At 53.0% G+C, this 24,494-nt stretch overlaps 11 protein-coding genes across 11 annotated transcripts; 7 read left to right on the forward strand and 4 right to left on the reverse strand.

The window, feature by feature from the left end:
• Positions 1-349: 349 nt before the first annotated feature.
• Positions 350-1,830, forward strand: BO86DRAFT_407424 (protein-S-isoprenylcysteine carboxyl O-methyltransferase). Its single transcript, XM_025674266.1, has 2 exons — positions 350-1,463; positions 1,570-1,830. The coding sequence occupies exons 1-2, from the start codon at positions 620-622 to the stop codon at positions 1,653-1,655; spliced, it is 930 nt and encodes a 309-aa protein (XP_025530919.1). The 5' UTR covers positions 350-619; the 3' UTR covers positions 1,656-1,830.
• A 38-nt stretch (positions 1,831-1,868) lies between these two features.
• On the reverse strand, positions 1,869-4,418 carry pex8 (putative peroxisomal membrane protein Pex17). Its single transcript, XM_025668780.1, has 4 exons — positions 4,261-4,418; positions 3,203-4,200; positions 2,701-3,149; positions 1,869-2,644 (listed from the first exon to the last, which is right to left on the reverse strand). Exons 1-4 carry the CDS (start codon positions 4,332-4,334, stop codon positions 2,042-2,044), a joined length of 2,124 nt encoding a protein of 707 aa, XP_025530920.1. The 5' UTR covers positions 4,335-4,418; the 3' UTR covers positions 1,869-2,041.
• A 291-nt stretch (positions 4,419-4,709) lies between these two features.
• On the forward strand, positions 4,710-5,178 carry BO86DRAFT_416485 (uncharacterized protein; the record flags this gene model as incomplete). Its single annotated transcript, XM_025674974.1, has 2 exons — positions 4,710-4,999; positions 5,058-5,178. 2 exons carry the CDS (start codon positions 4,710-4,712, stop codon positions 5,176-5,178), a joined length of 411 nt encoding a protein of 136 aa, XP_025530921.1.
• Positions 5,122-7,448, reverse strand: BO86DRAFT_332380 (WD40 repeat domain-containing protein; the record flags this gene model as incomplete). Its single annotated transcript, XM_025668781.1, has 4 exons — positions 5,122-6,837; positions 6,905-7,105; positions 7,174-7,289; positions 7,355-7,448. 4 exons carry the CDS (start codon positions 7,446-7,448, stop codon positions 5,422-5,424), a joined length of 1,827 nt encoding a protein of 608 aa, XP_025530922.1. The 3' UTR covers positions 5,122-5,421.
• Positions 7,449-8,119: 671 nt separating this feature from the next.
• BO86DRAFT_386564 (putative diacylglycerol O-acyltransferase (DgaT)) lies at positions 8,120-10,253 on the forward strand. The gene is made up of 4 exons (XM_025671366.1): positions 8,120-8,711; positions 8,778-8,818; positions 8,877-9,879; positions 9,931-10,253. Exons 1-4 carry the CDS (start codon positions 8,438-8,440, stop codon positions 10,134-10,136), a joined length of 1,524 nt encoding a protein of 507 aa, XP_025530923.1. The 5' UTR covers positions 8,120-8,437; the 3' UTR covers positions 10,137-10,253.
• Positions 10,254-10,496: 243 nt separating this feature from the next.
• Positions 10,497-11,284, forward strand: BO86DRAFT_386565 (MAPEG family protein). Its single transcript, XM_025671367.1, has 3 exons — positions 10,497-10,576; positions 10,641-10,776; positions 10,875-11,284. Exons 1-3 carry the CDS (start codon positions 10,545-10,547, stop codon positions 11,154-11,156), a joined length of 450 nt encoding a protein of 149 aa, XP_025530924.1. The 5' UTR covers positions 10,497-10,544; the 3' UTR covers positions 11,157-11,284.
• A 521-nt stretch (positions 11,285-11,805) lies between these two features.
• pyrG (orotidine-5'-phosphate decarboxylase pyrG) lies at positions 11,806-12,784 on the forward strand. The gene is made up of 2 exons (XM_025671368.1): positions 11,806-11,982; positions 12,054-12,784. Exons 1-2 carry the CDS (start codon positions 11,826-11,828, stop codon positions 12,728-12,730), a joined length of 834 nt encoding a protein of 277 aa, XP_025530925.1. The 5' UTR covers positions 11,806-11,825; the 3' UTR covers positions 12,731-12,784.
• Positions 12,785-13,849: 1,065 nt separating this feature from the next.
• On the forward strand, positions 13,850-15,848 carry BO86DRAFT_305586 (allantoate permease family MFS transporter; the record flags this gene model as incomplete). Its single annotated transcript, XM_025667661.1, has 8 exons — positions 13,850-14,087; positions 14,140-14,235; positions 14,291-14,435; positions 14,486-14,546; positions 14,615-15,034; positions 15,108-15,456; positions 15,541-15,721; positions 15,797-15,848. The coding sequence occupies 8 exons, from the start codon at positions 13,850-13,852 to the stop codon at positions 15,846-15,848; spliced, it is 1,542 nt and encodes a 513-aa protein (XP_025530926.1).
• A 754-nt stretch (positions 15,849-16,602) lies between these two features.
• Positions 16,603-17,141, forward strand: BO86DRAFT_211466 (uncharacterized protein). The gene has a single exon (XM_025666846.1). The coding sequence runs from the start codon at positions 16,668-16,670 to the stop codon at positions 17,013-17,015; it is 348 nt and encodes a 115-aa protein (XP_025530927.1). The 5' UTR covers positions 16,603-16,667; the 3' UTR covers positions 17,016-17,141.
• Positions 17,142-17,587: 446 nt separating this feature from the next.
• BO86DRAFT_454026 (uncharacterized protein) lies at positions 17,588-19,208 on the reverse strand (the record flags this gene model as incomplete). The annotated part of the gene is made up of 6 exons (XM_025677032.1): positions 17,588-18,328; positions 18,379-18,425; positions 18,492-18,592; positions 18,650-18,656; positions 18,967-19,078; positions 19,153-19,208. 6 exons carry the CDS (start codon positions 19,206-19,208, stop codon positions 17,800-17,802), a joined length of 852 nt encoding a protein of 283 aa, XP_025530928.1. The 3' UTR covers positions 17,588-17,799.
• A 3,483-nt stretch (positions 19,209-22,691) lies between these two features.
• On the reverse strand, positions 22,692-23,478 carry BO86DRAFT_440408 (sulfotransferase family protein; the record flags this gene model as incomplete). The annotated part of the gene is made up of 1 exon (XM_025676203.1): positions 22,692-23,478. One exon carries the CDS (start codon positions 23,476-23,478, stop codon positions 22,714-22,716), a length of 765 nt encoding a protein of 254 aa, XP_025530929.1. The 3' UTR covers positions 22,692-22,713.
• Positions 23,479-24,494: the final 1,016 nt, after the last annotated feature.

Consider the following 24,494-nt stretch of genomic DNA (forward strand, 5'->3'; position numbering starts at 1 on the left):
AGCCAGCGCCATATGCACTTGTCCTCATTGAGTAGTTGGAGAAGAAGCAGACCGTGGGCGACTTCTCCGGCTCGCTTTATTTCTCTCAAGCTGCGTTCGATTGACGCACCAGCACCGCTAGCTGTTCATGACCGTTGAAGACAGCCTCATGCTCGTGATGGAACGGTGAACAAAGGAAGGTTCATGAAAGAGTTCGTGATTCAGTCCGAACTATAAAATCGCCCTACCACCACGGGGCCAGGGTTTTCGACCAATCACCATCTGTGCAGGATACCTTATGTAAGCCCGGCGGACAAGACCACGGAATCCATGGGAATCCGCGCAGCGCGGAGGTAAAGTCCCGTGGGAGGGAAACGAAGCATCAACAACAACAACAATCGTTGTTGTCCTCCACGCCCGCTGCGCTGCGATTGTTCTCGCTCGCTTTCAGCCGTCCGCTCGTTCATGCACACGTCTCTCTCTCAAACCATGCGCAGACACTAGCAAAACCATAACAAAACCCCCGCATCACCCCCTAAAGCGATGCATCACCGACATTACCACCACCACCACCACCACTAAACACCATACCCAGCTTACAACAACAACAACCACCAGACCCCCCCTCCTGAACGTCAAAATGAGCAGCACTCCACCAGCCACCACAACCCCGATCTCCCTCACAACCCCTCAATACCGCGCCTACCAACCCTCCTCGCACCCGCCGACCCCCTCCGCATCCGCATCCGCACGCGCATCCGCATCCCCCTCACCACCAACACCGCCCCTCGACCCCTCCAACCTCCCCACCGGCACGAAATCGCTCTCCGGAATCTCACTCCGCGCCTTCTTGCTGGGCACCACCCTCGGCCTCACCACAAGCCTAACCCTGCACCTCCTCCTAACAACCACAACTCCACTCTGGCGCCTCCCCTTCTTCCTCGCAAGCCTCAGCCTCTTCCACTTCCTGGAGTACTACACGACAGCAACCTACAACCCGCGCTTCGCCGACACCACCGCCTTCCTCCTGAGCTCGAACGGCTGGGCCTACAACGTCGCGCACGGGTCCGCGATCCTCGAATGCCTGCTCACTAACACCCTGGCCCCGGCGGGGGCCACCTACCACTACCACCAGCACCCGGGGCTGTCCCGGATCTTCGCCTTCGAACGTACGGACACCTTCCAGGAATACCGCCTCGAACTCAACCTCCCCATCTGCCTCGGCCTCGGCCTCATGCTCCTCGGCCAGACCGTCCGCTCCGTCGCCATGGCTCAGGCCGGCAACAGCTTCAACCACACCGTGCAGGTCGCCCGCCGTGACGACCACCGCCTGATCACCCACGGCGTCTACCGCGTCCTGCGCCACCCCGCCTACTTCGGCTTCTTCTGGTGGGGCATCGGCACCCAGCTCGTCCTGGGCAACGTCGCCTGCCTCGTCGCGTATGCCCTCGTCCTGTGGCGGTTCTTCCGGCTGCGCGTGCGGAGTACGTCTCCCTCCCTTTTCCTCTAAAACCCCATTGAATCGTTTCCTGTTGGGAATCGGTCTTCTTTCCTGGCGTTGGGTTAGGCTAACCTGTTTGTTTTGTCCAGGAGAAGAAAACTACCTCTGTGCTTTCTTTGGGGATCAGTATCGGGAGTATAGGAAGAGAAGCTGGGTGGGGATTCCCTTTGTTTGAATTCAAGGAGTTGCACCCTGTTTCTTTTGGAAAATTGAGAAAACAGGAAACTGGCTGTATATTGGGAATATGCGGGCGTAGTAGATATGGGAGTCGGGTTGTGTGATATCTGTCATTTCCCGTTCATTATTTTGAGATCCAATACGCACTGTACTGTACATTCTAATCATATACCAAAAGATCTACAATATCAATGAGACATCAACTTAGGGCCAGCAATGTATTCACAGTTATGTGCAGCAGTCGCGTGAGTGGTATCAAATATCCCAGAGTAAAGCACCCAGCAAAAGCAACTCCAAACGCCCTCGCGCTCATCGCACAGCAATCGTCAGCATGCATGCATCCCACCTCCCTTGCTTATATACAAAACGTGGCAACGCGGCAGCTCAGAGTTTACTCTCCCTCGCCACACTCCCTAGGGCACCACTCATCATGAACAGCCCTTCAGCCTCGGCCCCCGCCTCCCCCTCTATCTCTCCCTCCACAGCCGCAGTCCCCGAACCACTCATGTCAGCCCCATACAGCACCATCTCCCGCCCGCCCCGCGTGCTCCACCACGTCACGCAGAAATGCGCGCGCTCCACGTCCATCTCGCCGTTGCTCAGGGCCTCCCAGAACCGCTCCACGCAGAGCTTGTGCATGGCCGGCGCGCGGATCGACGTCAGCAGCTGCGCCGTGAGCGGAAGCCAGTCCTCCAGCTCGTCCACGTGCAGGAAGCAGAGGCTATCGATCAGAGCCAGCGCGAGGGCTGCCTGCTCGGTCACGGGCGGTGGAGGGGTTAGCTCGGGGCCCCCTTCGTCGTCGCCGGGCGCCGGCTGCGGGAGGAGTTTGTCGGAGGTGGCGTGCAGGGCTCGGTCGTAGAGGACCTCCAACAGGACGGAAGGGAGGAGGGGCTGGCTGTTGGCGATGGGGGAAGGTGGTGCCGTGACTTGGATGACGGTCTTGAAGGCGAGCCGGAATTGACGGGCGGAGAGGTTGTCGGGGAATACCTATGGGCAGTGAGTTAGTGGATTATCGTACCAGCAGCAGAGACGGCATGACTCACGGCAAAAAGATTGTCGATGTAGAAGGGTAGGTGTTTGGCTGCAATGGCCGCGTGGCCGGGGATGGCGAAAACAGCCAAGACCACGCTGTGGGCGGCTTCGAAAATCTCAAGAAGATGGTTGTTGCCGCCGGCCGGAAGATACGGCGTCGCAGCAGCGATGAGCAACTCCTCGCTGAATGTGGACGACAAGACGGGAGTAAACAGCTCGGATGTATTGAGGAAGAAGAGATCCAAGCATCTTTCAACCGGATGGGCAGGGATTTGACCCAGCTCGCTGGGTTTGATGCTTCGGAGGAAATTCTCGCTCAAGTCAGGGTATTGCGCAAGGATATCCACCGCGGTCAAGGTCACAAACACATGCTGCGATGAAGCATTCTGACCAATGCGAGACGAGATGAAATAGAGGTTGCGAAGTATGTGCAGAGCTTGCATGGACAGGTACGGCGCACCTAGCAGAGGTTAGTATTGAGATTCAGTACGAGATTCCAACCGAGCCACTCACTTTGATGAGCAGCCAGTATATGGTCATTGAGGACTCTCCCCAGGACTGCCCGAAGAACAATCACGATTGAATACAAGCAATTGCGAAGCAGCTTCCAGAGCCCCGGAATTGTGCTCCTTAGCGACTCCGGATCCAGGAATTCCGCCTCTTCAGCCCGGTCGACTTCCGACAGTTTGTTCTGACGCCACTGAACCATCAACGTCCGCACAAAGTCTGTGACCTGATCCATGCATCGCGCTACTAGTCCTGGATCTTGAACGTTCTCAACCGCGTGGGCAATGAGTCGGGACAGAGGACCCAAGGCAGACACGAGCGGACTCGATGAAATTGTCGTCACGCGAAGAAATGTATCGGACTGTGGTGACCACCGAAACCGTTTCCCAGGCGCCTCAACAACATCCTTGTCAACGGTCCCAAGAAAGTACCCTCCTTCAAGGCCTTCCGGCGATGCGAACGTCGCATTGACCATGACGGGCAACAGGCGATCGTAGTCCAGCCTACTCTTCTCGTAGTCGGATATGAGCTCGAAGGTATAGTTCAGTACCATGGTGATGCACCGACCATCAACCTCGTTCTGGGGATCCAACTCCTCGAGTGCAAATTGGGCGGCCGTCACGAGTGCCGATTCAAGCTTCCTCCGGACGTGCGATGGTAAGCCCTGTCTGTTTTGGCCTTCGAAGCCCAGGAGGACCCCGCCAATCAGAATAACATGTCGCCATCGCGGCGACTTGTCGTCTGCTCCGTTGACTACCGCCTTGACCCAATCTTCGCGTTCAATTTTCCGAGGTTTCGTGTACGAGACTCTGGGATCATCCGATTCTTCCTTCTGCAGAAGTGCGATGGCGGCAGTGTTGAAGACGCTGAGGATCTTTCGACATGCAAGGAGATCGACAGGACCATGCCACAAGGCGGGGGCGGCTAGCAGATGTGATGCAAGCAGGGTGATATTCAATGGGTTTCCGAGCACATATAAGAGGCTCGTTGCCGTCGGAAGCAAGCTGACAGATAAGGCAGTCAGTGGATGTTATGGGGCCATGGCCGAATGCAGTTTGACTTACGCGAGGACATCATGCAAATCCGACGAGGTCTGAAGCGACCGCAAAAGAGCACCCAAGGAGCGCTCTGTTGCCATCTTGGGGGCTGGAGATTACAGTTGTGTCCGACAATAGGGACATGAGCTGCTGAAGAGGACGTCCTTAGGATGAGAGGGAGAGATAAGACGGAAGAGGCCGCGGCGATGTTACCGCGGAGAACCCCAGATCACCTGCCGAGGTTAAAAGTGGGTACTTCCACCACAGTCTGTAACAAACGGTGCAAACAAGCTTGCAGCCATCATCGGCCGTTGCGGATCTTATCAGTTGCTCCCTCTTTCTCCTTTAACCCCGTTCCATGTGGATGCAGTCTAACATCTAGCTGCTATTATGGTTTCGTCATCTGATCAACAAGCTGTATAGTTCCTTTAGGTCCTTTCAATTTGTGAGAGCAAGAATATCTGCCTTGTGATCAGATGGCCAACAATCGTGTTCCGATCAACTACCAGACGCCGACATTCCCCTCCCTCTATGAGCTACTACCTGCGAGCGAGTCCCGAGCTAACTACCTCTACTACACACGGGACATCTGGCGATTTACTTTCTACTGGACTTTTATCTTCTATGGAGGTAGTCATCTCTTAGTTGCAGCATGGGCGGTGGCAATGCAATGTCGAAGTTGGAAGGCCTGCCTAGCTGTGCCCGCATTCTATCTAGCAATTGGGGGCATAGAGGCGCTCCTAGCTGGGAGTATCGTTGGTCTAGTGTGAGTGTACATAAGTCCATGTTTTCGCTGCCGAATACTTTTACTAAACATGGAACAGTCTCGGTGCTGTCTACGAGGCAGGCAATTTCAGAATGTCCACGTGGATCCCCCTTCTATGGGGTGGTATTAATGTTCTGGTCCTCATTCTATCGAGTTTCCCGATGCCAGGTGGTCTATGAAGAGAACAGATCGAAGGTCAAGATCCATTCATGATGCTCATTCAAGTACAGACATGCCCGGTCCCCTTGCAGGCCAGGGTTCAAGGCATGCAATTTATGCCTAAAGATGTATCGGAGTACAGCCTGTTCCTGGAGGACTACAGGCTAAGGCATTACCTAACATGTGTGCATGTCACATGGCGAATCACCAACATATATGGTGGCAGAACTCTAGGACAACATATATTCAGCAATCCAGGAGAGCTATCTTCCGTACCCATTGTCGGGGGCACCTCCACCACCCAGTCCGGGTAGACCTCCAGGCATGCCGCCATGGTTCGGTGGAGGGAAGTTTGGTGGTAAGGGGATACCTTGGGACATAAGCTGCTTCTGAAGCTCCGCAAGGTCGGCGTTTGATGGTGGAGGCCCCGACATGGCTGGGTGCATCGGGTAGCCGGGGAAGCCGGGGAAGCCTGTCGTTGGGGGGTAGTTATTCGGCGGGGGCGGTGGCTGGCTAGATAGATATTGTGCCAGACGGTTAGGGTCCATCGGAGGCATCGACGCAGGATAGCCAGGCTGCGGTAGAGGTTGAGGAGCGCCGATTCCTGGCAATAATGAACCGAAACCATCCTGCAGAGGTACACCGCCGGGTTGCGCCTGGATCCCGGGTAGGCCGGGGGGTCCAGAAGTTTTCTTCTGATCAACCAGACCCTCGGCCTCATCCTGCAGCTCTTGCTCCTCCTCCTCACGCATCTGTCGTCTCCCAAACCCGCGACTCCATGTTCCTTGAGCCTCCGCCGCCTCTTCTCCGATATGGAATCTGTCTTTCATGTAACTAGTTTCTCCGGGCCTAGCCCGAGACCAGAACCGGGTGAAATTATCCTTCGAACCCGAGGCAAGAATGTGACCAAGCGGGTGCCAATCGAGTGACCAGATAGTGGCCCCGTGTGCGTACTGTACCCGATGAGCGGGGTATATGACTTGTGCAGGTGTGTTTGCGGGGTCCGGGCTGTCGTACGGAGCAATCGTAGGAATTTGACCAGATGGCAGGTTAGGCTCGTCGAGTAGGTAATGATACAATGAGCCGTCCTCGCTGCCCGTGGAGATGAGGGAACTGTGAACGGGATGCCATGTGAGAGAGGAGATTGGTTTTTCATGACCTCGCAAGATGCAAATATCGCGCATCATTCGCAAGTCAAAAACTCTTGCCGTCTGGTCACGCGACGAAGTGGCAAGCAGATTGCTATTGACGCGCGAAAAGCGTGTCGTTGTGACCGTGTTTTTGTGGCTATGAAGGGTTGTCAAACATCTTGTCGTTCGAGGATCCCAGAACTTGACCTGGTGATCTTTGGAGCCGGAAACAAGAAGTCCTTTGGTAGGGTGCCAATCGCATGACTTAACGTCCCAATTGTGTCCTGTCAGGACAGTATCGCAAGTCCTTGCGGTGAAGTCGAAGATCTTGAGGGTGGTATCGTCGGAGGCCGAAAGGAACTTGGTGTCGCTTGGAGACCACGCCAAATCTCGTACGGCATCGTGGTGTGCATCGTCAATCGTCTCGACGTTGTTGAAATTGGGCCGCCAATACTTCACATCGCCCTTCTGCCCACCCGAGATCAGCCAGTCATGGCTGTGAGACCACGCCAGCGAGGTAACGCCCGCTTGTAATTGGTCATAATGCGCCTGTACATCCCCATCAGCAAATTTTGAAATTGGAGACCGCGTATGATAAGCGACCGGCAATACGCACGTCCATGACCGTTTCGAAGTTAAACGCAGTTCCGTTCCACAGCATGAATTCTCCGGTGTGCCCACCCGTCAACAGACGCCTTCCCTCGGGCGTCCATCTTACAACTGTGATCGGCTTCTTGGACTTTCCAATAGATTGGTGCAAGTGTCGGACGGGAATTGTGTCAGCGGGGTTGTGGATTCGTGCTAATGGTGGCAGCATCTAGAGACAAAGAAACCGCGAGCATATTAGTTGATTGATCTCAAACCTGCTGGAAGATTGCGACTCACATCGATCACATAGCTCGCACTGGGTCTTTCAACCTCCATGCGATGGCCCCCCTTGTACCGAGGCTGTCGTGTGCGCATCCATTGTACCAGCGAAGAGCCATAGTCGGTTACCAGTCCTAAAATTGGGTAGCGGTTAACGAGACCTTCGCGACGGGCAACGGATGAGAAAATCAAAACGTACTTGGTCGTCGCGGTCCCACAATGTTGCCTTCGTAGGATTTGGGAGGTCTTCCAAAGGGCTGGGAGTCCCCAGCAGAGTCATCGTAGTAAGCCATCGCAACGCCGTGCGTGGAGAGGTCGAGATAATCGGAGCTAGGGATCGTTGGGGAAAGTGTAAGGCAGGGAAAGAGGATGACGGAAAGATGGGCGAGACAGTCGCAAGCATGAAAGAAGGCCGAATACGAAGACGCGCAGGAAGCCAGACCTCAACCAAAGTGGTAAGATCCCAGCTAGAAACGTCCCAACATGTCGTGCATGCAGTAGCCTTAATTAATTGTTCGTAATAAAGAAGGGAGATTTAGTGTTTGTCCTCCGGGCTGACTGGCATTGGAGCAGTTTGGAGGAGTTGGACGGTGAATACCTATGAACGAACTAAACTAACTTCGGGGGGGAGGGGGCGGCGGCGCGGCAGAAAGCATCATTGGCCGGGGAAAGGGAATCGAGGAGGGCAACTGGCCAGAACAGGAGCAGAAGTACTGTACTGTTACTGTTACCTACTACGTAGTGATTAGCAGTTACCTAGTAACTGCAGGCTCTTGTAGCTTTCTTGGAATCAGACCGACCTGAACCCCCCGGTCTCCTTCCTAACTCTGTAGCCCAAGGTTGCAGGCTTGCAGCACGTTGCCCTGTCAGATCAAGCAGCTAGAATAACGGTCTTTTTGCAACGAACTAAAAAAGCTGCCCCAAATAACCTACTGGACCTAGAACTATTACTGAAACCCCGCCGCGCTGCTTCGGGTCTTTCCACTTTCCACAGAATTGGTCCCTTTCCTCTCCTCCCCCCTCCCCACTGCTCTATAATTAATCCCTATCTTCCCCCCTCTTCTCTCCAGTGTTTCCTGTCATGATCTTTGAGTGTCTAAACTCAGGTGGGATCCCTCGTCCTGCGTCCCGCTTTGTATCTCCGCCCTTGTCTTTGACCGTTACGAGTTCTTTGTCCGAGCGAACCACCTCCTGGGACAGCCATCACCCAGCCTCCCTCCAAGCTGGGATGCGAGCTTACTGGATGAGTTAGGGGTTTGAACTTGTCAACACGATTTCATCCATGCATTCCGCCGAAAAGATCTCCGACGCGACAGGTGCTGTGAGCACCGGCAGTGACGACATTCTTTCGTCGTCCGCGACCACAAACCGAAAGACATTTACAACTGGCGCAAATGGCGCAGAGGGCCCAATTGGTGTCAAGAAGGAGAAGAAGAGAAGCAGATATCGACATGTAGCAGCATATCACGCCAAAGTGCGTCATTCCAGTCTCACGCGCGAACCCAATGTGACGGCGAGTTTCCTCGGCTTCCGCAATCTGATGGTGATCGTCCTAGGTGAGATTGACCTGGCCAGTCTTGCTAAAAGCGCTGCTGCTTGGAATATACTTATGTTTTCTTCAGTGGCGATGAACCTTCGACTCATCATCGAGAACTTCATGAAGGTAAAATGCTCTGTCATGTGGAGGCAACTGAGATGCCGAGGCTAACGGCGCCGGGTAGTATGGCGTTCTTATCTGCATCAAATGCCATGACTACCGCAAACAGGACGTGGTCTTAGGATCGATCCTCTTTGCCCTCGTACCATATCATCTTTTCATCTCCTATCTCATTGAGTTGACTGCGTCGAAGCAGGCCAAGCAGGTCGTCGGCCAAAGAAAGAAGAATGGTTCCGCGGAGGCAGCTGAGCGCGATCAGCGGACTTTCCGGCTTACCTGGTGGCTTTCTGCTTTTTTCCATTGCATTAACACTCTATTGAGTCTTGGGGTCACCAGTTTCGTCGTGTACTTCTACATCCATCACCCTGGAATTGGCACTTTGTGTGAGCTGCAGGCCCTCATCGTCTCGTTCAAGATCTGCTCGTATGCCTTCACCAATCGCGACTTGCGCGAGGCAATGCTCAACCCATCTATGGAGTCGGCACTCCCGGAGATCTACTCGTCCTGCCCGTACCCCCGCAACATCACTCTCGGAAACCTCATCTACTTCTGGTTGGCCCCTACTCTAGTTTACCAGCCCGTTTATCCGAGGTCATCACACATTCGATGGTCCTTTGTGGCGAAGCGTTTGTTCGAGTTCTTTTGCCTGACTGTATTCATCTGGCTTCTCTCCGCTCAATATGCGGCACCCGTTCTCCGGAATTCCATCGACAAAATCGCTGTGATGGATGTTGCGTCGATCCTAGAGCGGGTGATGAAATTATCCACCATTTCCCTTGTGATCTGGCTAGCCGGGTTTTTCGCTGTATTTCAGTCGCTGTTGAATGCGCTAGCCGAGGTCCTGCGCTTCGGTGACCGTGAATTCTATACCGACTGGTGGAACAGCTCCAGCCTCGGAGGGTACTGGCGGTCGTGGAATCGGCCTGTGTATCTTTTCATGAAGCGACACGTTTTCTCCCCACTCGTCGGACGAGGGTGGAGTCCGCTCGCGGCGAGTACTGTTGTGTTTCTGGTCTCCGCTGTTCTCCACGAGATGCTGGTTGGTATTCCGACACATAATCTGATTGGTAAGCAAGACAATCTGCAGTTTTCTTTCCATGGATTCTGATCAAACGCAGGAGTCGCCTTTGCGGGGATGATGTTCCAATTGCCGCTGATTGCGATCACGGCCCCGTTAGAAAAGATCCAGGACCCATCAGGCAGGGTGATAGGAAACTCGATCTTCTGGGTTAGTTTCTGCCTAGTCGGTCAACCTCTGGGAGCGCTGTTATATTTCTTTGCCTGGCAAGCGAAATATGGCAGTGTGAGCAAAATGGGAGTGTAGAGCATTGTTTTCCTCCAATACTTCAGTAGCTTCAAGGGCAGTAAACGGGCTAGGGATGGCTTGAGTGCCTCTGCAATTTCCAATGAATAGAATCAACGCAAGAAGCAACAAAGCGACACGTCAACCATAGCTGGAAGAGAACCTCCTAGAAGCATCGTGACTGCTTACCGATCCGCAGGCAGCAAGACGCGTAGACTTGACTAAGAAGTGGTGGGAGGAATTCCAGCACGGAACCCCGGCTGTGCGAGGGTCCGCAGGGAAAGCTCAAGATCCGTATCCGGCCGGGATCCATACAAAACCACGGCAAATCTGGCTTCATCAGCCACACGAGTAATATCACTAAACAATTTCACCATCTCCAACCAACCAATTTGCACTCTACCCAAATCACTTCTATACTTCCCCATAATGTTCACCTTGACTGTTCCCGAGGGCTACGGGTAGGTCACTTCGATTATCTTATCTACCCCTGCACCTGGACTAACGTTTGCATCTGTTACACAGCGCCGTCATCGCCGTCGCGCTGGGCGCCATCCCCGTGCTGGGGTTCGTCCACGGCATCGTAACGGGCAGCACCCGAAAGAAGGCCCAAATCCCCTATCCCCACACCTACGCGACCGTCGAGCAATGCAAGGCTGATGTGAGTGTTTCCTTGCCTCATTCCCGTCGTTCTCTCCCCGCTGCCCCCCAAACCCAGGCATCAATCGCGCGGAGTTACTGACAAGGACTCGAAAACAGCCCAAAGCCGAGCAATTCAACTGCGCCCAGCGCGCGCACGCCAATTTCCTGGAGAACTCCTCCCAGACCATGCTCTTCACGTTGGTGGCCGGGCTGAAGTACCCGCAGCTGGCGGCGGGCCTGGGCGCGGCGTGGGTGGTCTTGCGGGCGCTGTTCCTGCACGGATACGTGTACTCGGGCAAGTCGGAGGGTAAGGGTCGGTACCGGGGGGGCCTGTTCTGGTTGGTGCAGGGGGCGTTGTGGTGGTTGACAGTTTTTGGCGTCGCGAAGGAGTTGTTCTAGACGGGTGCGCGGGTTGTCTTCTGGATGGAGTCGGTGAGGTTAGGGGAGGGGGATGAGGATGGGTTGATCGTCCTGTGTACTAGTATACTAGGTAGTTAATATTCGCGAGGGAATCTGTTAGGTTTGTACAGTTTATCTGAGTAATTTTGGATGTTGAAGCTCTGGGTGAAGACTGATGATAGGAGTGAGGACTGGCTGCTGAGGGATTGGTGTTCACTAAGGGGGTCAGGGTAAGTGTGCAAGTTACAATCGCAATGGTTAGCAGGTCGCAGTCTCTGGAAATGATAGCTTGTGTTCAGCATCTTGAGATACTAGGCTTAGCAGCAGCTGTCTGCATTAAAGCTCGGCGGAGAAGCTCTCAGGGCGGCAGCCTCGGCATTCGGCACCTCAGTGTGGCTGACCCCACGGTCGGAGGTGGAGCAATCTGGAAGCCGATGTGGCTGGTGCGGGATGGAGGGGAATCTCTGGGTATGATTTTATCGTCTATCGCATTTCCTTCCGCAGGTTTGCTTTTCGTCTATACCCCGCCATTGAGCTAAATTGTTTGATCGATACAGAAAGCCTCTTTGTATACAATATCATTCCTTATCAGCCAATCCCAGAAAAAAGCTCCAAATCCCACCCGACACCGTACAATTGTCATCCGCTACCACCCCGCAAAACCCCGCCATGTCTTCCAAGTCGCAATTGACCTACACTGCTCGTGCCAGCAAGCACACCAACCCTCTGGCCAAGCGCCTCTTCGAGATTGCCGAGGCCAAGAAGACCAACGTGACCGTCTCCGCCGACGTGACCACGACCAAGGAGCTCCTGGATCTCGCTGACCGTAGGCCCGCCGAGCCCTGAAAACTTATCCTCTCCCCATGATCCGGAATTGACCCCGAGAAACTTACATAGGTCTGGGACCGTATATCGCCGTGATCAAGACGCACATCGACATCCTCTCGGACTTCAGCAACGAGACGATCGAGGGCCTCAAGGCGCTGTCCGAGAAGCACAACTTCCTGATCTTCGAGGACCGCAAATTCATCGACATCGGCAACACCGTCCAGAAGCAGTACCACAAGGGCACCCTCCGGATCTCGGAGTGGGCCCACATCATCAACTGCAGCATCCTGCCCGGTGAGGGCATCGTGGAGGCCCTGGCCCAGACCGTCGCGGCCGACGACTTCGAGTACGGCGCCGACCGCGGCCTCCTGATCCTGGCCGAGATGACCTCCAAGGGCTCCCTCGCCACGGGCCAGTACACCACCGCCTCGGTGGACTACGCGCGCAAGTACCAGAAGTTCGTCATGGGATTCGTGTCGACGCGGGCGCTGGGCGAGGTGCAGTCCAAGGTGAGCTCCGCCTCAGACGAGGAGGACTTCGTCGTGTTCACGACGGGCGTCAACATCTCCTCCAAGGGCGATAAGCTCGGCCAGCAGTACCAGACCCCCGCGTCCGCCATTGGTCGCGGAGCCGACTTCATTATCGCCGGTCGCGGGATCTATGCCGCGGCCGACCCGGTGCAGGCGGCGCAGCAGTACCAGAAGGAGGGTTGGGAGGCGTACCAGGCCCGTGTTGGCGGCAACTAAAAGGGGTGTTAATTTTAGACAATGTACAGGATTAGCAACATAATGCCATGTTACGACCAATTTGCTTTAAGCATCCAAGCTCGGGTAATGACGAGGGGGTATCGATCCTGCAGGAAGATAAGATCCCTTGAGTCAGCCATCTTGCCATCTTGTCATTCAGGCCGTGGGTTTTGTGATTGATAACAGGGGAGATGATAACCTAATCTAGACTGAAAGAGATAAGACCTGAAATCCAGCCTCTACCTTAGAGGACTGTGGAGGCGGGCAGATGAGGGGTCTGTGGATATCCTAGCATAATTCAGCATATACTTTCCTCCAGCCAAGATTGTTATCTCCCAATATGGCCATGCTGTTAATTTTGAGTGGAGGGTGCAAAGCGCCGGCCTCCAGATCTGGAATCCGATGCGGAACGAGTGAGTGACTGTTCCGCGCTTGCAGGATGTTGTTTAGGGACTTTCCTTCCTTCTCCTCCTCCTCTCCTCCTCTCCTCCTCTTCTCCTCTTCTCCTCTTCTCGCCTCATGACGTCGCATGATAAGCTCCAGCATGATTTGTCCCTCGCCATTCTCAGTCGAAAACAAGCTAGCAGCATCATGTCCAGCCTCGAGTCACTCGGCTAATCTCTCCAATGGACGAGTGGCAAGTCCTCTTCGAACCTCAACATCCTCCTTCACCCCCTCTCCTCTCTCCTCTCTCCAACGTGTTTCCCCCTCATTCTTATCTGACTGGATGGCACTATCATTTAGTACTCCAACTACTGCATGCAGCTAACGGGGATCCAACCCGCCTGATTCGGTCGATAAGCCGTCTACCCCAGATAAACCAGATAACAGCCAAACAACTAGCGTCTTATCTCTGACTATGGGACTATGAGACTATGAGCGCTCATGCAACCCCATCTCTCCCAAGAAAGCCAGTTGTGAATTCCACTGCCGATCCGGCTGCACCATGACATCTCACAGGACAGTCATAAAGCCCATCAAGTCTCTCTGGTTCAATCTCCGCAATCCCCCCCTGCTTCCTGTCCCTCACCCGTCACACCTGTCTTTCAATCCGGCACATCTCTATTACTTTGACACATTCTTCCAGTCTCTATCTTTGCCCTCTCGGTGGCAGTCGATATGGGGGACGAGAAAGCCCAGTCGCATACAATGGTAGATGAGAAAGATACCACTAAGGCCGTGGACCCAGTCCTCCTCCAACATGCGCAGGATGCAGATGAGGCGCTGGGCGTCTTTCAGGATCTCCAGGGAGAGGTGATCGAACTCGACGAGGTCACGAACAAGCGACTCTTGCGCAGAATCGATTGGCACATTATGCCGATCATGTGTTTTGTCTATGGCATGAACTTCCTCGACAGTGAGTGATTCCATGCGGTTCAATGCGGTAGCATGTTGTTGACACGTTCTAGAAACAACCCTATCTTACGCCAGTATCATGGGCATCAAGACCGACATCAACCTGCAAGGCGATGACTATCAATGGCTAGGCAGTCTATTTTACTTTGGTGCGTATTATCATGTGCAGAGACGCAACAAGAAGACTAATAGTTCATCAACCAGGCTATCTGGCATGGGAATACCCCACCAATAGACTTCTGCAGAGACTTCCTTTGGGGAAGTACTCCGCCGTGTGCATCATCATCTGGGGAGCTATCCTGTGTTGCTTCGCTGCAGTGTCGAACTTCTCTGGAGCTGTTGCCATTCGGTAGGACAACCCTGCCACTATCTCATTCGACTTTCCTGACGTGCATGTAGCTTCTTCCTCGGCGTCTTCGAAGCCTCTGTCACCCCAGGCTTTGCTCTGCTAACCTCTCAGGTGAGTGGACCCGAAATATACCACACTAGTTCTCCCTACCCCAGCTCTAACATGGATACATTGAATAGTGGTACACCAAATCGGAACAAGGCAGCCGCGTCAACATCTGGTTCAGCTTCAATGGTTTCGCACAGATCCTCGGCGGCTTCGTCGCCTACGGTATCGCCGTCGGCACCGAGAAGCACGGCTCCGCCATTGCTCCCTGGAAGATCGTCTTCCTCGTGACGGGCCTCCTGACCGTCCTCCTTGGAGTTATCTTCTACTGGGTGGTCCCCGACAGCCAGCTCAACGCACGCTGGCTCACCAAGGAAGACCGCATTCTGGCCGTGGCCCGCGTTCGCGTCAACCAGCAAGGTATCGGAAACAAGCATTTCAAGCTCCACCAAGTCAAGGAAGCCCTGATCGACCCGATGACGTGGGCGTTCTTCTTCTACGCTCTCATCGCAGATATCCCCAACGGCGGAATCACCAATTTCTTCAGTCAGCTGGTACGTTGCCATCCTTTGGGTCGTTCAGTCTGTCTCCACCACCACCGCACCCACTAACCACGCAAGGCAACAGATAACCTCCTTCGGCTACACTGCGGAACAATCTCTTCTCTACGGCACGCCCGGCGGCGTCGTGGAGATCCTCTCCCTCATCGGCAGCGGCTTTCTGGGCCAATACACCAACCAACGCCTCCTCTGCAGCGCCGGCGGTCTCGTCTCCGGTATCCTGGGGATGATTCTCATCGTCGCCTTACCACTCTCCAACAACGTCGGCCGACTGATCGGCTACTACCTGACCCAAGCCAGCGCCACCTCGTTTGTGGCCCTGCTGGCCATGATCTCCTCCAACGTCGCCGGGTACACCAAGAAGACAACCGTCGCAGCGATCTATCTCATCGGGTACTGCGCGGGAAATATCATCGGTATGTGTTTTCTTCAGTACCACTATCTGTTCAGAGTGGAGGGTTACTCTTCCAACCTCGACCCGATAGCTAAAGGATAAACAGGCCCCCAAGTCTTCCGCCCGCAGGACGCCCCTCGCTACGTCCCCGCCGAAATCACCATCATCGTCTGCTACGGGGTGTCGATGATGATCCTCGGACTGATCTGGTGGTGGTACCGCCGACAAAACGAGAAGAAGGCTCGCATCCGCTCGAGTCCGGAGTATACCCGGTTGGAGAACCAGGAGTAAGTCCTTCACCCTTCCTTGCTTGTGATCACTCTGTTTCTTCCTTTGTATAGCGGGCTGACTTTTGGTGCAAGGTGGATGGACCTCACGGATTGGGAGAACCATGATCTTGTCTATGCTTTGTAATGAACCACTCCTCTGCGGGCCTGGAGCCTATTTAAACACTACTTGCTTGAACTCACAGCTCATGTGGGCTTTCTCATGATTATATGATATGAAATGACATAATCTTATGTGCTTATACTTGATGCTTTTAAGCACCCGTTGAAATAAAACTGCGCACCCATGTCAGCTTAGCAGGTTCTGTAGACAGCAAGCTTAGACTACTCATAGCCTCCGCCTGTAAAAATAGATGCCTCTTCTTGGATCAAACCGATGAACCTTTCTTAAGATGAAATCCTATAATACAGGCCATCTTCCATGACATGCATCTCTCACTCCTCACGAACCATAATCCGACTCCGCATACAGACAAGCTGCACAAACGTCGTCTCCTCGTAATCCACAATCCTCGACACATTCCCAACCAAGCCACAGAGATCCCCATACACCGCACAGGTTCAAGGAAGGGTGTTCCCCGTACACCATAAAACCTATCCTGCAAACAGGACATCCTCACCACACACCTCCACTGGCTCAGACACTCATAGAATAGGCACTGCATCCAGCCTGCCAAGTCACGGCTATACAGAAGAGTCTCCCTCGTTGCGGTTCAGCGTAATGCCAACTTGCACTCTCCCGACACTTCAGTCCTCGTATCGAGAGTGGGATGTGAGGGATGCAGCGTTGTCTGGAGCATTGCGTCAGGATGTCATGGTTTATACAGTCAAGTGATTGAGGGGTTGTCCTTGACTTACCATGATTTGCTGCAGTACTGATGTGGAATGTCATTGATGATGGTATCATCAATGACCCAGGCCCGTCCCAGCCGCCCAACCGAGGCCTATGTTAAAGGAAGTGTTGTTGAGGAGGTCAATGTGGAGGAGGACGCTGTCGAGGAGGTGCTGTCGAGGAAGTTGCTGTCGAGGAAGTTGTTGTGGAGGAAGTTTCTGTGGAGGAGGCTGCTGTGGAAGTAGTTGTTGTGGAGGAGGTTGCTGTGGAGGAGGTTACTGTCGAGGAGGATGCTGTCGAGATGAGTCGTCTAAGTTGGTGAAAGGTAAGGTTGTACGTTGTACATGCCCCAGGCCCGTCCCAACCACCCAACCGAGGCCTGTGATGAAAGAAGTTTTGTTGAGGAAGTTGCTGTCGAGGAGCTTACTCTGTAGGAGATTGCTTCTGACAAAGTCGTTGTAGAGAAGGTTGCTGTTCGAGAAGATGCTGTCGAAGATAGTTGTTCTCGAAGATTGTAGAAGCTAGTTTTAAATGCTCCAGGCCTATTCCAACCACCCAGCTAAGGCCTCTGTGATAAGGTGATTGTGATCAGCGCAGCTTTGCTATATGAGCTGTAGTCAAGCAGCCTTTGTTGAGTTGTGTTTTGTCAACACTATACAGGGGGTAGTTGTTCTTGATATAGCTGCTGGTGAAATAAAACTGCCTATTCTCGGCTAGTGTTGCAGTGCAGAGAAAACGTCGCCAATATCATATATGACGATATGTTAGTTGAACCCAATTGCATCAAGAGGATAGACACACTTACTTTGTGAGGTATGAGACAGCTGTTATCCCAGGCCCGTCCCAACCACCCCACCGAGGCCTGTCGTTCTTTTTGCCTTGTCGAGCTCGTCGAGGTTGATATAGTCGTTATCGAAGTTGTTGCCATGGTTGCGGTCATCGTCGAAGTTGTTGTCGGTGTCGATGTTGTGAGGTCAGTGTCGTCATCGTCGTTGTCGACCCAGGCCCGTCCCTACCACCCAGCCGAGGCCTGTCAATTTCGTTGCCTTGCCGTCATCGTTGTCGTCGTAATGGTGTCGTGTTGTCGTCGAGTTTTGTCATTGTCGTTGAAGTTGAGTCCTTCGTTAGGGTGTTATCGTCGAGGGCGTTGTCAAGGACCCAGGCCCGTCCCTACCACCCAACCGAGGCCTGCCGATTCTGTTGCATTTTCTAGGTCGTCGTCAGTGTCAATGTCGCAATGTCGGGGTCATGAAGTCGGTATCACGATGTCGATATTGTATGGGGTCGGTGTCGTGAAGTTGATGTCGTGAGGTTGCTGTTGTGAGGTGTTGTCGGAGTTGTCGTTGTTGTTGTTGTCGTCGTCGTCGTCGTCGTCCTCGTTGTCGTTGTCGTTGAGGACCCAGGCCCGTCCCTGCCACCCAACCGAGGCCTGTCGAATTCGTTGCCTTTTCGAGGGCATCGTGAGGGCGTTGTCGTGGTCGGTGTTGTTGTAGTCATGGTGGAAGTCGCTGTCATCGTTGAGTTCACCGTCAAGGTCGTCGTCGGGGGTGTTGTCGTCGTCGAAGTCGAGGTCGTCGTCATCGAAGTCGAGGTCGTCGTCAAGTACATCGTGTTGGCGACCAAACCTCCCACCATTCCAGTTCTGTCGTGGAAAAGGCTGCTGTGCCGAAGTGGTCGTTTGAGCAGATGACACTGGGATCCTTGCACCCAGGCCCCATCCAATCATCCATTCACCCAACTTCTCCAGAACAAACACGCGCAGCCCCTTCCAGACCCTTTCCCCAACGCATTCAGTCAGCCCGTACATATATATACACATACGTACATGAACAGCGGAATGGGAGACAGGAGTGCGTAGAGGAGAAAAGAAAACTATATATCCTGTTCATCAACGCGTGTCAGTGCACATCAATTAGACTGAGTATGAATCTCACTTACCTGTTCTCGAAGTGACAGCAGGGTCAACACCAGGAAACCTGATGTGTAGGCCTCGCGCGAGGCCAAAAAAGAAAGTGCTTTATTTGTCACTTCTTGAACACCTAGAACAGCAGTTAGTCAATAGCACATGTTAATTCCTGCCAGAGGGGATCACTCACTATTCTCCTATAAAAAAAAAAGGGGGGGGGGGGGGGGGGGGGAAAGAGGAAAGAAAAAAAAAAAAAGGGAGAAAAAAAAAAAAAAAAAAAAAAAAAGGGGGGGGGGGGGGGGGGGGGCGCAGAAAGGAAAGAAAGGAAAGACAAAGGAGAGACAAAAGAAAAGCAGAATTAGTATAAAACATAGACAGTGAAACCACCGTCTATGTCCCAGGCCCATCCCAGCCACCCGCCGAGCCTAGGAAAAACAATAGGGGGAGGAAGGACGTCTGTATCGATTAGCCAAGTCAACCAATGGATAAGTCACTGAAGACACTTACACCTGGACTCACGGGCACAGGATAGCATCGAGCTTCCTGATTCCATGAGAGTGAAAAATATCCCAGGCCCGTCCCAACCACCCAACCGGGGCCTTTTACAATGTACATGCTACTGCAGACAAGTTAGCCAAGTCCAAACCAAAGAAGATGCTGTGCAGTCAGAATAGTGTCCACTTACCAACTTACCAGGGGAGTGCAAAACTACACCTACATAACCCAGGCCCGTCCCGTCCGCCCGCCATGACCTAGGGTTGTCGCGTGTGGGCTTTGTCGTGTCTCCGGCCCCAACCGCCAACCATAGCCTCGAGACAACTACGAATTATCGCATATGGGCTTTGTCGCATATGGGCTTTGTCGTGTATCCCAGCCCATTTCCAACCACCCGGCCAAGGCTGTTCAGAAGCTACTGTAAAGCAAGGTTAGCTCAGTATAGCCAGACACGAGATAAGCACTCACCGAATCGACACAGAGCTACGCTACAGTGTCTTTGACCCAGGCCCGTCCCAACCACCCAACCGAGGCCCGTCTACGTTACTATAGAACACAGTTAGCTCAGCTCGATGTAAAAAATGTCATGATCACTCACCGAATAGACACAGAGCTACGCTACAGTGTCCAATACCCAGGCCCGTCCCATCCACCCAACCGAGGCCCGCCTACAACTACTATCAAGAGGAGTTAGCACAGTTTCATAAACAAGACAGATCACTCACCGAGTGGACACAGAGCTACGCTACAGTGTCCAATACCCTGACCCGTCCCAACCACCCAACCGAGGCCAAGGCAACTACTGTGAAGTGAAGTTAGCTCAACTCAATGAAGAGGATATCATGATCACTCACCGAATGGACACAGAGCTACGCTACAGTGTCCAGTTCCAGGCCACCCACCCAGCCTGCCCACGGCCTGAAATCAAAGTATCCCCTGCGAACAAGACCCAATTAGCCTCTTTTTGATCAAGAACCAAGCACTTACCAAGGCCATGATCCAAATGTAGACATGGCACTGGCTCGTCCAAAGTCCTCAGACTTTGCAAAACCAGTCAAACCACCCAGGCTAGTTCACGCTGTTCTGTATTGTATGCAGAAACAGGTCAGCCAAGATCTATAAACTCAAGCTGCTCAAACGGGGACTTGCCAGCTTTGCGTTCACAAGCTTATGCAAAACATCAGACACCCGCGTGTCCGATGTCCCAGGCCCGTCCCGTCCACTCGTCCAAGGACATGTGCAAGCAAACTGTGTCTGCAACCATTCGTTAGCCAAGTGCCAGTAGTTGATAACAAGGTTAGAAGACTTACCAGTTTCTTGCGAAACTGCACTTAACAACACCTAGCAGCCTAAGCTGCTAAGTGTTCCCAGGCCCTACCCAACCGCCCTACCAAGGCCTAGGCAGACTATCTGCCAACCTTCCATTAGTAATGTCTATCCTGTTGAGGAAGGAAGTACTCATCTTTTTATCTCAACAATGTACATCACAAGGTAAAAACACCAGACCCACATGTCCGATGTCCCAGGCCCGTCCCGTCCACCCATCCAAGGCCTGTTCAATCTATCGTGTCTGTACAGTACACATCGATTAGTCAATTGCTCAATTTCAGGAAACCATAAATGACTTACCAGTCTCTTTCGACACTGCACTTCAAACACCAGACACTCGCGTGTCCGATGTCCCAGGCCCGTCCCATCCACCCAACCGGGGCCTAGGAAAGAAAGTTAAATCGAACAGATCAGACAAGATCGGAAATATCAGACAAGATAGAAAAAGATCAAACGAGATACCAAGAAAATAGAACACCGAAATGCGAAGAAATGAAGAAAATGGCAAGTAGATCAAAGGAGATGATCGACACCAGGCAGCACAGCTGCCTGATGTCCCAGGCCCGTCCCAACCACCCAACCAAGGCCTAGGAAAGAAAGTTAAGTCAAACAAGATGGCAAAAAGATCAGACAAGATAGGAAAGATCAAACAAGATGCAGAAAAGAGAAAAACGCCTAACTCCCAAAAATCAACCAGATGAGACAAATGAAATAGATAGGAAAGATAGGAAGGCAGATCAAGGAAATCAAGGAAACAAGAAAAGTAACATATACAGCATCTACAAGAAATGAAGAAAGAAATGAAGAAGATGAAGAAGATGAAGAAGATGAAGAAGATGAAGAAGATGAAGAAGATGAAGAAGATGAAGATGAAGAAGATGAAGAAGATGAAGAAGATGAAGAAATAAAACAGATGAAACAAATGAAACAACCAAGGAGATACAATAGATAGAAAGAAGTTAGAAAGACACACATATGAAAACACACACAAGGAGATACACAAAATAAGAAAAGAAATGACAAGAAGACACACAAGATGAAGAAGATAGTAAGAAGAACAAGACATATGAAACAACGAAAGAAATAAGACATATGAGATAGATGAAAGTAGAAGACAGAAGATACAACAAATGAAACCACACACAAGGAGATACACAACATAGGAAAGATAGAAAACACACAAAATGGAAAAGAAGATAGTAAGGAAATGAGACATATGAAACAACCAAAGAAACAAGAAACCGCCAAACAAATGAAACATATGAGACAGATAAGACTATGCCAACCAGATGAGAAAGAGACACAAGGAGACAAGAAAAGATAGGAAAGAATATGCCAACAAATGAAACTACCTAAACACACTATGCACAAAGATGGCAAAGTAGATACAGGAGCTGCTAGGAGATGAGAGAGAGAGATGTGTAGGAAAGAAAGATTCCGCGGGCCTCGAGCGAGGGATCGCGCTGGTTTTGCTCCAATGCCAAGACTTGACGTCGTCGAAAACGCTGTCAGGATGTGTGCCTGGGGAGATTCAAGAGACTCAGGGACCCAGAGTTTGACGTGAAAGCGTTCCGCTGGATGGCCGGTCGTCAGGGGAGGGTGCCGGCCGAAGGTAGCAGAGCAAGGTGGAGGGGAGCAGAGCAGACAAGAGAGTTTGGGCTTTGATGACTTCGAGATGAAGCCATCGGGTGTTACTCCTGTGAAGACCACGCGAAAACTTGTTCAGATGCTACCCTGCCGAGCGAGGGGAGGATGGGCAGTGAGCTGTCGATTACAGTGTGAATTCGACGGTGGATCTGTAGATTTGACCAACACTAATGTTAGCGATATCGCAGAGAATCGGGAGCAGCAAGCATACCTTTGCCCGGAGAGAGCCATACGTCTCTGTCTCTCTCGCTCTCTCTCTCCCCTCCTCCCTTCTCTCCATCCCTCTCTCTCTTTCTCTCTCTCTCTGAGGATGGAATCGATCAACGCAGGGGCTTGTTCAGGCACTGAATCCGGGACATGGAACCAACGGGCCGACACCCGCAGCTTCCCTACAAGGAATGTGGGGGATAAGCTTTGCCCGGGCCGAACTCTATTCGGCCGTCAAGCTTTCTTCACGGAGTTATTCTGCTGCTTTCATGCTGCTGTCGTGCTGACAGGACCCCTTGATACGAAACCATGGAATCTCTTCCACCAGCACGCGTAAAAATAGCAGACTTCAAATCGCGGGAGTGGCTGCAAGCCATGTAAGCCGGAGCAAAAGCGTAATTTCTGGTTTCTAGGATTGCTACATACGAATACAACGAAACACTTCCGGGGTGCACGCCAACCCAGGCTCGAGGACTGTACAGTGTGGTAGGGTACAGGACAGGACAGGACAGGACAGGACAGGACAGGACACATCCAGGATGCAACCTCGTCAAACCTACAGGCACACAGTGACGACTACTTTCGCAGCAACCAGTAACCCCCTAGCCCCACCACGGCCAACATGACGGCCCACCGCATCAGGCCTCGGCGGATGTAGTACTCGGCGATGCGATCGACGGCCTGGGCGTCATTGATGCGGGGGAAGGGCACATCGGGGACCTCCTTGCCCAGGGCGTGGCAGAGGGGCTCCCAGCCGTCGCGGACATCGAACAAGACCAACCGATCGGGGGGCACGACCTCGCGCAGCCACTGCAGGTGCAGCTGGTAGATCCAGGCGACGTCGCGCGAGCGGTAGAGCCGGTCCCACTGCGCCTGCAGCAGCCAGTTGTAGCTCATGAAGTGCCGCATGCCCGGCAGCGGGAGCAGCACGGCGCCCAGGAACCACAGGCGCACGATCGAGCTGACCTGCTGGATGCTGCGCACCCAGGCGTCCGGGTCGCGCACGGTGCAGATGACCTTGCTGTCCGGGTAGAGCTCGAGGAGCTCGGGGACGAGCTGCGACGCCGGGGCGTCGGTAATGGCGGCGTAGCCCGCGGTGCGCGTCTGCAGGAGGGCCAGCGTCGTGGCGTGGTCGCCCGACAGCCAGTTCTGGAGGATCTGCTTCCACGAGATGATCTCCGTGGGCGGGCCCATCAGGGTCTGCGTGCCCCCGTGGTAGATGGGGCCGCCCAGGAGGATCTCCAGCGCGGCGCTGAAGGAGGCGGTGCCCGTGCGCGAGAGGCCGGCGCCGATGACTTGGATGTGTGTCCCGGGTTGAGGGACGGACGCTTGTTGGCCCATCGCGTACGGAGGTCGTCAGAGGGAGGTAATGCACGCAGGAAGAAACGTTCAGACCAGAGTTTGTCCTGAAGAGTTGGAGGATGGGAGCGATGATCGGGGGATGATGAGAGGTTGCTGAACCGTTGCAGCGGCAGTAACCATCGAGGGTCACACAAGTTACTTGCTTCTGACTGCGGTCTCGCCTTAAGCGCCGACCTTGCCACCGATTTCAGCAAACTCAACCGCGGGTTGACTTTTTACCCCTGTACTGTCCATCACATCCTGCAGAATTGGCACCTGGCAGGAACCAACTTCCAGTCCAACCACAGCCACCCTCGACGGCCGAGCACCTCGACCGTAAGCTGCCCTTCGGCCGCCTGAACAAACCTGGGATTCTTCAAGCTGAAGGAGCTATGAGATCACTTTCTGCTTGCCTTGTGATTGCGATGAAGCATGATTGAAGAATGATCGCCCATCTGTTCTCCTACTGCGAACGAGGTGGTGCATCGGCGTCCCCGCCAATATTCGACTGGGAGATGACATCGCTTGTTGCTCGCGCTTCGAAAACGCTCTACACAGCTCAAGAGAATTTGTAGGTAGAATTAGGCAGTGAGGGAGAAATGCAAGATGAGTAGAACTGATCGTCACTGATTCGATGGTAATTCTACCATCAAAGCTCAGTCCTATACCCACGTAGTCGGTTCTCTTGAGATATTCTCCCGTCGGTTGAGAGCCGTACCTCTCTCTCGAGGCTTAGAGTCAGGTACTGTGTAGATGGAGAGACAAAATCCCGAAATACGACGCAGAGGAACAGCAACGAAGACGGCAACATTTACGGTTGCAAAAGAACTACGTGTGACGCTCAGAGTCTATCTTTGATCGATTCAACTACCGGCCGAAACCCTTGAGCGTACTCATAGCTACAAGCCAGATGAATCTGGAAGCCATGATACTATTAAACTAGCTCGCTGCTTTCATGCAACAAGATCTAGCACTTGCTCACAAGTACACATATAGACAGGATCAGCGTTGAGAGC

This window comes from Aspergillus japonicus (genome assembly GCF_003184785.1).
Source record: "Aspergillus japonicus CBS 114.51 unplaced genomic scaffold BO86scaffold_7, whole genome shotgun sequence".
Classification (NCBI taxonomy): Eukaryota; Fungi; Ascomycota; class Eurotiomycetes; order Eurotiales; family Aspergillaceae; genus Aspergillus; species Aspergillus japonicus.